At 36.4% G+C, this 11469-nt stretch overlaps 1 protein-coding gene across 2 annotated transcripts; it reads right to left on the bottom strand.

Moving 5' to 3' along the window:
• Positions 1 to 4443: 4443 nt before the first annotated feature.
• LOC131012650 (pentatricopeptide repeat-containing protein At1g62680, mitochondrial-like) lies at positions 4444 to 8202 on the bottom strand. Of its 2 annotated transcripts, XR_009097402.1 has the most exons (3): positions 6171 to 8202; positions 4890 to 5854; positions 4444 to 4771 (listed from the first exon to the last, which is right to left on the bottom strand). XR_009097402.1 is itself a non-coding variant. In XM_057940632.1 (2 exons), exon 1 carries the CDS (start codon positions 8200 to 8202, stop codon positions 6172 to 6174), a length of 2031 nt encoding a protein of 676 aa, XP_057796615.1. In that variant the 3' UTR covers positions 4444 to 5854; position 6171. The 2 variants fall into 2 exon arrangements, 1 of the variants encoding a protein (XP_057796615.1); XM_057940632.1 differs by having other exon boundaries at positions 4444 to 5854.
• Between the last annotated feature and the right edge of the window lie 3267 nt (positions 8203 to 11469).

The raw sequence follows: 11469 nt of genomic DNA, 5'->3' as shown, positions 1-11469 counted from the left end.
GCATGAAAATATCGTGTATTTGCATCTCCCAACTGGAGCCAATCAACCCTGGATTTCTGCTGCCACGCTTTTTCTTCAACTCCACTCCATTTCTCAAGATCACTTAATAATTGTTTCTCGTCTTCCATTAGTTGCTTATTTAGCTGATCTTGAGCTAATTGTTTCTGAATATGCAGCAACTGCTCCCTTGTTGTTTGAATTTTTTCCCCAATTCCTTTGAACTGCTGGCTATTCAGTTGTTTCAATGGTTGCTTCATAGCTTTGAGCCGATACCATACATTAAGTGGTTTATTATCATGACATTGTTTGCTCCAACTAGTATTCAAAATAGTAGCAAACTCTGGATGTTCCAACAACACATTTAGGAATCTAAAAGGTGTTTTCCTAGGTATATTACTTACACCCATATCTAGTGACTGAGGACAGTGGTCTGATATACCCTTCTCCATCAACTCCACCACCACCTGTGGGTAGTCTCTGAACCATGCTCCATTTCCAATAGCTCTATCAATCATAGAGTAAATTCTGTCTTCACCTATTTGATTGTTGCACCAGGAATAATCATTGCCTACAGCTCTTACCAGATTCAACTCATTTTCTTCTAAACAATTCTTGAAATCCCTGCATTCTGCTTCTGTGATGATATTGCCATGTAATATGTCTGAACTAGAAAGAACCGAGTTAAAATCACCGCAATATAAAACAGGTCCTGAATGTTGCTGTGTTATCTGAGATATTTCCCTCCATAAAGGTTTCCTGGCTTCTATTGTGTTATAAGCATAGATAGCCACAAATTGAAACTCCAAACCAGAGTACATATCAGTAATAGTACAATGTATTCCTTGTGTGAAATTAGTCTTCCATACCACTTGCACTTTTTGATTGTTCCATCCTATCCACACCCTCCCATTGGGAGCATGTGAATAATTATTTAAAAACTCCCAATTCTTACATAATTTACCAGTGACTTTTTTGAAATTTTCTTCCTTCACTCTTGTCTCCAACAACGCTACACAATCTACCTTATTCTTTTTCAAAAAGAGAGTTACCTCTTTTTGTTTGAAAGGCTTGTTACAGCCCCTCACATTCCACACTACTATCTTCATTTCAGAACTAAGGGGATATGGTCCCCGCCCCTCAGTTTCCTTGATTCCACTCCTGAGCTGTCACTAATAGCCTGGTATGTATTCAGCAATGATACTCTCTCAGTAGTTCTTGGCCCACTCACCTTTGTAGCTACTTTTGTGGGTATTGCCCAAGAATCAATGATGGGGAAAGTCTTGTTCTGCTCTATTTCTGCCCCCTCAATTCCTTCATCCTTCTGAATTACCTTATTCACCATCTCCTCTTCTTCCTCATTCTCCTTTTCAATAGCCACTGCATCAGATGTTGTAATAACCTGTTGTGGTTCTTTCTTCCTCCATTGTTGCTGCTTTACAGCTTCTTGATATGTTTTAGGCTTCTCTCTAGCATTACAATTGTGTCCCACCACATGACATTTCTTACAAAATGGTGGGATCCAATCATAAACTACCTTCTGTTCCACCATCTCCCCATCATGGCCCTCTATCATGATCTTGTATTGGATTGGCTGAGTGACATCTATCTCAACGAGCATTCTAGCATAAGATATTCTAGATTGTGTGGAAGTGCATTCATCTGTAAACAATGGGTTCCCCAGTACACTTCCTATCCTGCTTAGAGCTCTTAAACCCCAGCAATTTAGAGGCAAATTAGGGAGTTGCACCCATAGTGGCACAACCCTCAGTATCTCCTTCTCAAAGTTAAAATTCGCATCCCAAGCCTTGACAATCGCTGGTTTAGAGGCAATAGTGTGTGGTCCTGTATACAAAACTGCATCCCTCTCCTCTAAACTCATACATCTCACAACAAAATAGCCATCATTATGAAAGAAAATCTCAGGCTTATGCTGCAATTGGCACTGTTTCATCAAAAATGTGCTTAAATATGATATAGTAGGTGAGTTCCCAATGACATACAAAATAACTGCACACTTCCACTTTGCAGATTCTAGCTCTACCTCTGTTTTCTCTAAGCACGCAGTCACAGTACCGTTCTTAATCACTGCACTTCATCTTCTTCCCTAATTTCAACTTCCGCCCTTTTCTCATGCGCAATATGTTCCAGTTCGACCTCACACACTTCATCGATGTCCTCTTCACTCTCAATCGCTGCATCGTCATTTATTCCTTTTCCTCTCTGTGAGTTCTGGCTAATCACTCTCATATCTCCAGTCATCGGCGTAGATCTGGGTGGCATAGGGACTCTCGTGTTAGTGACAACGGGGTTCTTCCTCGGCCGACCTCGTTTGGCCGCGCCGTACATCATAAGGCGCACGTTAATACTCAGCTACTAACTTGCGCCGAAAGGAAAATTCCGTTCTCGATGTATGTATTTTTTATAATAATTACTTGACCAAATAACTAAGAATAAAATTTTTAGTTCTTCACGTCAATAATTACTTTTACTTACAAAAATAATTACTTGAGAAAATAACTAAAAGTAAAAGTTCTTATGAACAAAAATAAACATTATTGTGACGAAATGTAATGTTGTTACCTTTCATCATATCAATGGTTACTTTTCTTTAGGACAATTTTTACTTGACTAAATAACTTAAAATATAAGTTCTAATGAGTAAAAATAAGCACTACTTTTATTCATACCAATACTTACTTTTTCTTAATTACTATAATAATTACTTAACCATATAATTAAAGAACAAGTTCTAATAAATAAAAGTAGGGCTGTAAAATCGGGTTGCGGGTATCGGGTATACCCTCACCCGCCCCGATACCCGCAAATTTAAAGAGAAGGGTCGGGTGCGGGTAACATATTCTCAAAAATCGCGGGTAGAGGGTACCCGCGGGTATACCCGAGGGTACCCGCATACCCGCAATATAATATTTAAAAATTAAAATTAAATAATTTTATTTAGGAATTTTAGGTTTTAAAAATTAAAATTAAATAATTTTATTTAGGAATTTTAGGAATTAAAATTCCCAAAATTAAATAATTTTATTTATTAAAATTAAATAATTTTAGGAATTAAAATACCCGATGAAATTTTATTTATTATTTATTCGTCACAGGTTTTATGGATAATCGATGAAATAGAAATGATACTTTCAATTTTTTTTGTGAAATGCGGGACGAAATACCCTCTCGCGGGACAAAATACCCTCCAGCAGGACCAAAAACCCGCAAAATTACAATAATAATAAAAAAATTGCGGGACTGTGAGGGTACCCTCATACCCGCAGCGGGTATCCGCTGCGGGTATTCGGGTACCCGCAGTATGCAGGAGGGTTGGGTGAGGGTGGGGATTTTGGCGAATTTTGTCCCGCGGGTACTCGAATTTACAGCCCTAAATAAATGTAACTATTGTTATAAACAAATATAATAATTTTGAAACATTTATTCACGATAATTGTTATTTTTACTCACAATAACTTATATTTTTAATTAGTTATTTGCTCAAGTAATTATTTTCGTCGGAAAAAGTAATTATTGTTATGAAGAATGCAATATTTTAAAAGTATTTTTTTCACAAAAATATTTTAAAAAATGCAAAAGAAAAACAATAAATAAAAAAACAAACGAAAAACAAAGAAAATACCGAAAGGATAAAAAAACTAAAATATAAAAAAAAAATGCAAAAGAAAAACAGTAAAAAAATACTGAAAAGAAAAAAATGTAAATATATAAAAAAATGCAAAAAAATAAAGAAAACAGGAAAAGGAAAAAAAAACTGAAATTATTGAAATAACTGAATGTTAATTGAAAAACAAAAATAAGAAAACAAAACGAGTAAAAAAGAAAAGAAAAAGAAAAACCTAAAAACTAACATAAGTGAGGCGCCACTGTTACTAAAAACGAAAAAAAGAAAATGGTGCAACAAGGTTTCGAACTTATGACCTTCGGGTTAGAAGTGAGGGACCACTGTTAAAACTGCACCACAAAACAATTTTGTTAATTATCTCTCAAAACTTATATACATGCATTTAGTAGGGGTCGGTCAAAGTGGGTCAAACCCGCCACATGGGATGCGGTGACCGCATACAATAATTTGCGATAAAGATACGATTAGGAGAGTGTAAATTGATTACCCAAAAAGAAAACAAATCAAATCAAATGGACCAAGACAAATAAAACCTATTTTTATAACCAAGCATTATATAGCTTAAAAATATTCATTCCTTTTATAGAATGAACGGTATATGTGTGAATCTCAATCAATCATCCCCCAATTCAAAAAATTGAAGAAAAGAATTCGACAAAGCAATAAAACATTGGCTACTTGAATTAATCAACCCTAGAAAACAATCTTATACAATATAGATTGTCCAATTGATTTATGATAAAATACACATATTTAGTTAGTTAACATAATTTATGAAGAAAAAGAGGCAAAGAAGAAGATGAAAAGAAAATTCATCAAACATATTACTCATCTAACCACAGATTCAGCAGAGAAATACTTATTCTGCAAATCAAAATTGCCTTACAAAACATCCTGCAGTTCACAGTCTTGAAAAAAAAAATAGTTATAAGTAGAGCTACTCCTCGTGAAGATTTAGCAACACAAATAAACTTCAACTCCTACCGATAGTTAAAAAAAATTATCTTGGTGTATGCAGTTTCATGGCGCGTCTCATCTGAGCCTGAGGCGATGGTGCGGCATATCTGAGCCAGCTTGCGTCCCCGTGCACCCGGGCTGTGTTTCCGCGGGACACTAATGTAGCCCTTTCTGCTAACGAACACAATGCATCATCTCCAAGAGTACTAGCAGCAAATGCAAACATCCACAACATTTTTTTGTATACGTACAAAAGCAATTGCATTTACAATGCCAAAAGAAAAATTACCTTGTAATATACCTCTCTCAATTTTGAGCACAAACTTTCTCAACAATCTCTTGCAATTTCTCATCTTTACCTTCTTCTATTCTTAGTTCATCAAGCAAACCATAAATGATCTTGGAATTATATAAGGCCCAAATATAAATTTTCCAAATGTTTGTATGGGCAAAATAAGTCCATTCCCATTCTAGAACCAAACAAAAACAAACACATATTAAAAAATTCAAGACTATTCATTTCTTTTTTTCCATTTCCCCAACATATATAAGTCAGATGTTTTAGCTACCTAGGAATTCACTCGTCAAACATTTCATGCATCAATTAACAATAATCTTCCAATTCACATTAATTAGGTCCAACTTAATCACAGAGAGCACATGAATCTAGCAAAATCCAGTTCTTCTGCTACCAAATAATGAAAGTAGTCAAGTACATGGACTCTTTTTTTAGGAAAAGGAAAAGAAAATTTGAATATGCATGTATCACTTTCACTCACTTAGAAAAAAGCATGCATATAAAACCCCTTCCAAATCCAACCTTCCATCATCACCAATTCTTTAAAATAAAACATTCTCCTTCTTCCTCCTCGTCTCGTCTCGTCTCTGGCCCTCGAGATGAATCTAGAGATGATCTGAGAGTTGAATGTATGATCTTCTGGTGCAATCAAGGACTAAAGTCGTTCCACAATAAAATACAATTCTAGCAAATGTGAAAATCAAAAGGCTACTCTTCCAAGTAGCGGAAATGGCTGATGGAAAACGGCGAAATCAGACAACACGGAGTTAATTCATCACATGCAAATGCTTGCAAAATAACAACAAGACGAGAAACTCAAAGCAGATGGTTCCATACTAGCACAAGACACAGTGCAGCAAGACCACCCGATGGTGGAACTCCCTTCAAGTATATATCACTCTTAGCACTCTATGAATCATTTCTTGACAAGTGAAAATCCCACGTGATAAATTATCCTGCGTAAAAGGATGGCAACGAAACAGGAAACAGTTCAGCTGAAGCTACTTTCAACAGTAAACAGAAACACTAGATGTTCGAGTTGAGAAAGTAGTGATCTTTCACACAAAAATCATCTTCTTTTAAATTTAGTTTTTTGCGTAAAATCTCATTGAATTTTAAACAACCTTACCACCACACAAACTGACAACAACAACAATGGTTAGAGAGAGAGAGAGAGCATAAAGATTACTGCATTCAACAACAACGACAACAACAAAGGTTATAACAAGAAGATGAATAGAATCAAATGTAACTTCAGTCAAGCATTAATACCTCAAAATAGAACATTCACTTGTCGATTTTGAGCACAAACTTTCTTAAGAATCTCTTGCAATTTCTCATCTTTACCTTCTCCTCTTCTAAGTTCCTGAAGCAAAGCAGAAATGATCTCCGAATTCACATCAAATCCTCTCCTGCACATCTCCTCCAAGAAAGGAATTGCCTCATGGAACCTTTTGCTCTTCACCAGATTCCACACAATAATATTGAACGTCACGCGATTAGGTGCGCAGCCGCTCCTGTCCATCTCCTCCATCAACCTCCTAGCCTCCCCTTCGCGCCCATCATTGTAGAGGGAGTTGAGCATAATGTTGTACATTTGTACGTCCGGATTTAAGCCCTTGGAAGGGAGATGGTTGAAGAGCCTCGTAGCATCATCAAGTCTTCCGCCCTTGCATAAGCTGTTGATCAGAACACCATACGATACGATATCAGGTTTCACACCTCTCGCCTCCATCACCGTCAAAACCGCAAACACCTCATCAATCCGACGTATTCGACACAAGCCATCCAACAAGATGTTGTAGGTGTAGAGATCCGGATGTAGATTCTGAGCTTCCATATCGTGGAAAAGCTTCAACCCGTCTGAAAAACTACTTTGGCGTATTAGCCCGTGCATCATCGTGTTGTATGACACGGTCGAGTGTTTGAGACCTACACACGAGATTTCATTGAAGAAACGCCACGCTTCATCAAGGTTTCCCGCCTTGCAGTATCCCTTAATCAAGATACAATAGGTGAATATATTGTGCTTGATTCCCCTCTTTGGCATCGAATTGAAGAGCTCTCTAGCTCTAACCATCTCGCCAAGCGAGCAATATCCATCGATCAATGTGCTGCATGTGACAGCATCAGGCGAGATGCCCTTCTCCACCATCTCGGATAGCAGAAGCAGAGCTTCATCAACCATCCCACGCTTCAACAACCCATCCAATAATGTACTATAAGTTTGCACATTATGCTCGAGACCTTTACCGGAAATTTCAAAAAAAATAAGCCAAGCTTCATCCACGCTTCCCTTCTTACAATATCCATTTAGCAAGGTGCTATAGTTAACAATATTGGGTTTAAGGCCCCTCTCTACCATGGAATCAAGTACCTGTTTCGCTCTTTCGATTTCACCCTTCAGGCACAGCCCTTCAATAAGCGAAGAATAAGTAAAGACATCGGGACAAATATTTTGTTGCGTCATTATTTCCAACATATTTTCAGCCTCTTCCATCTTTTCTTCCTTACAGTATGCATTAATCATGGAACTATAAGTGACGACGTTAGGTAAAACACCCTTCCCAACCATTTTGGTTAGAACCTTGAAGGCATTGTTCACCATTCCGCCCTTGCAAAATCCATCAATTAGTGCACTATAAGCCTTAACGTTAGGACTCCACCCAATACTTTCTAATCTATGAAGCCAATCATGGGCTTCAATGACCTGTCCAGTTTTGCACATCCCATCAATCACGTGCAGAATCATAACATTACTGGGCTCACAAAGTTTTAAATCCAAAATCTTTTCGAACAGTTTCACGGCTTCAGCCTTCTTATTAACTAAGAATAACCCTTTTATGAGAGTGCCGAAAGTCACGACATCTGGTTCGTGACCTCTCTTGAGAAAGAATCCCATTACAGAAAAAGCAGAATATATATCTTTCAAGAGACAACAACAGTTGACAGCAATACTCATTGTGTAATCATTAACCGGGACACCCATCCTAAGCATTTCGCCGAACACATCAAGGGCAATATAATACTGCTCAATCGTTACACTAACACTCATGAGTTTGTTATACAGGAGAACAGAAGGCTCTTGCCGCAAACTCTTTATTTTTTGAAACAATTCAATAACATCGTCTACTTCTTTAACACAGCTGAAATCGATTCTAGACCGCTTAGGTTGAAAAGCCTCGGAAGAGAAGAGAGAGAACAGAGGAGAGAGAATACCCGATTTATGCTGCGACCATCGATTGACAAATCCTCTTTCATGAATGAGATCAATTGCAGAAACAACAGCTCTTCTGGCCATCATCCTTAATCGGCGGTGAGATTTTAATGTGAAGAAAGAGAGATTAGATCTGAAGTAAGGTACAAAAGCGAAAGTGAGAAAGAAGAGTTTCACTTATACAATATATAGTAAAAGATAAAAGATGTAAAATATAAAATATAAAAGAAAAAACTACTCGGTCAAAATTTTCTTTTTCTTCGGATATTAGTTTTTGAAAAGCTTTAATTTTGTAAGTAACTAATTAGTTAATAATGCCTGCCAAAGAAAAAGATAAAAGTACTCAGTTCAAACAGTAAGTTCAGTTTTTCATTTTATTCGGATACTAGCGTCTAACCCGTCGAAATTCGACGGGAATTATTTTATGTCATCATTTATAATTATTTTTATTACTATAATATATGAAATAGTTTATATATAAATTATTTCTTTAATCAATTTGATATGATCAAATTAAATTAGTAATACAATATTTGAAATAATATTAATCTTAATCACTTTCGTCAATTAAATGTAGGTTGTGATAATAGAAATAAATTTTTATATAAATATTCATTTGATGAAGTTTACATGGAAGGAGGGAGTATATATATATAGTTAATTATTTAAGTAAATACATCTATACATAAATGTATTATATATATATATATATACATATTAATTTGTTAGTATGATGTGATAAACTTAAACTAATATTATATAATAAAATAAAATACAAATATAAATCTTTTTTAGATATGGAAATTGATTAAAAATTTAGAAAAAAAATAAGAATGAATGAAAATTGAAGAAAATTAAAATAGAGTGATTATACGGCGCTACGTAGGATATGATTTATTTTGCTATTATATATATATATAGGCATGTATTTTATTTATTTATAACATTTAGTTGAAGAATATATTTTCTAAAAAATGAATTGACATCTGAATTAATTGCTTTTCGTGGATTAATTTATTGGTATATCTATACTATTAAATAATCGTATAAAATTATTAGATAAACTCTGTACTATTAAATAATTATATAAAACTATTAGATAAATCCAACATATCTATTTAATTATTATCACTCCATTCTAATTTTCTTCAATTCTCATTCATTCTTATTTATTTATATATTTCTAATCAATTTTTACATTATAGCAAAATAAATCATATCCTACGTAGCATCGTATAATCACTTCATTCTAATTTTCCTCAATTCTTGTAGTAGCCCGCTCTTTTAATTATGATTAAAATTAGTAAATGCAATTTTTATAAATGAATCCAGTTTATGGTTCTGATTTTTTTATCAGAAACGGAGTTATTATTTTAGCTTTATACTTTTATAACGTATGAGAAAAACGCGACGAGGATTATTGAGTCATTCAATAATTATTATTTCCAAGTTATAACTGACTTAGCAAAGTCATGTTATTTATTAATCGAAAAACAGAAGCATTTATATTTTATTAGTGCTACTAGAAGTCGAGAAATTATTACGACTGCAACATAGATTAAATCTACGGATTTAATTTAAGTCATATTATAGTTTTTCAATATTGGAAACAAGGAAGCAGATACTAAACGGATACAGAAATGCGATGATTGAAAATCGAAAACAGTATTTATTTACAGTTCACAGATTACAGGCTAGTTCCCAGCTTGGGGAAAATCGTCTAGTATATTACAAAAGCTGTAGACTCTGCGTGGCCTACTCAGCCACCAACTCCACTCAACATATATCTATGAGACCTACGCAGACCTACGCACTAGCCAACTGCGCCACCACCTTTTGCTTTCCTCCACTACATTTTTTTCCCACCACCCTTTGCTTCCCACCATCTTCGATTCTTTAAGGCTATTATCAGCCCTTTCATTCATTCCTTAGTTCTTCAACAACCAAAGGAATGAGAGACTTCATTTACTGCTGCCAAACTTCGAACAGGTAAGCTTTGGCTTAAGTTTTCCACCAGTCCATTCTTGATTCCCCTGCATATGTCAATAAACATCTGAAATTTTCAGCTCTCTCCTCATTAAACTCAAACAGCGCAACAGACAGCCAAAAGGACAAAACAATCAAGGTAATTCACAAACTCAAATATCCATTCCAGTAAGCATTTATACCAAGCATGATCATGAGTAGTTTCACAAGGATAGACAATCTTATAAGCATCTTGAACTTAGTTAACACACCAACTATGCGATCATGAGCAAGTGACAGTTTAAGTATGAGTAAACGAGCATAATTTGAGAGTATGCGAAACAAGAATATGGGCACTTTGCCTAGTCCGATTATGTATCGATTAAAATAGAATTGAACGAGAAAAAGACTTAACTTTGAGAAGAAGGGCTGACTGCCCGATGATGACGCAGACCGGTTTTCGAACGAAGAAACAGCGGCCTTGAGTTCCAGATCTTATGGCTCGATTGGGTTCCACTGTTGGAGAAACGAAGTGGGTCTTCGGATCTGAGAACGAGAGGGAGAGGGTAGTGGACTGTCGGAGCTCTGCGACAGACGACGACCGCTGACCACCGGACGAGCAGCAGCAGTCGGCGGCGACTCCAGGCGAAACAGCAGCCGCTCCAGACGGCGGCGATGGCTCCAGACAAGGGCGTGACAGCAGACCGGCGTCGGGGTTCTGAGCAACGCCGGCCTCGCCGGCGGCTGGAATGGTCAGAGTACGGAGCGGCGACGGCAGATTTGCGGGAGACAGATCGGGTGAGAAATTGAGAGAGGGAAGTAGATGGAGAGAGAGAGAAATGGACCAGGGGCGATGTCCTCGGCTGGCCGACGTTCGCCGGATTTTCAGAAGCAGCAGACGCGGCGGCGAAATTTTGAAAGTTGAAGAAGAGGACTCTCGGCCTTGAATTCTGTAAATCACGTTTGAGAGTTGAGAGAGAGAGAGCCGAGAGTTTGAGTAGAGAGAGAGGATGGGCTTTGATTATTTTAAGACTTGGGCTTCCTCTTTTAATTGTTTTGGGCTCCCCTTATAATTCATAAATTGGGCCGATTTTAATTACTGTATGGGCCTCTGATTTTAATTTAAGTTGGGCCTTATTTATTTTATTACAGTTGGGCCATTCTTATTATTTTACTGTTGGGCTCTAAATTTTTAAAAGAGTTGGGCTGGATGATTTATTTCATTTGGGCTATATTATTTAAAAAGTTTGGGCTTGATTTTATTTAATTTATTGGGCTTTCACATTTAAATTCGAACTGGGCCAACCTTTTATTTAATTGGCCCTTCTCATTATTTCTATTGGGTTCGATTTAATTAAGGAGTTGGGCTGATGCATATTTTATGATGGA

This window comes from Salvia miltiorrhiza, chromosome 2, assembly GCF_028751815.1.
Source record: "Salvia miltiorrhiza cultivar Shanhuang (shh) chromosome 2, IMPLAD_Smil_shh, whole genome shotgun sequence".
NCBI lineage: Eukaryota > Viridiplantae > Streptophyta > Magnoliopsida > Lamiales > Lamiaceae > Salvia > Salvia miltiorrhiza.
The sequence above is the reverse complement of the archived record's forward strand: the minus strand, read 5'-3'. Positions and strand labels throughout refer to the sequence as shown.

Coding starts and splice junctions, on each gene's coding strand:
- LOC131012650 (XM_057940632.1), bottom strand. CDS start 8,202: ATGATGGCCAGAAGAGCTGTTGTTTCTGCAATTGATCTCATTCATGAA.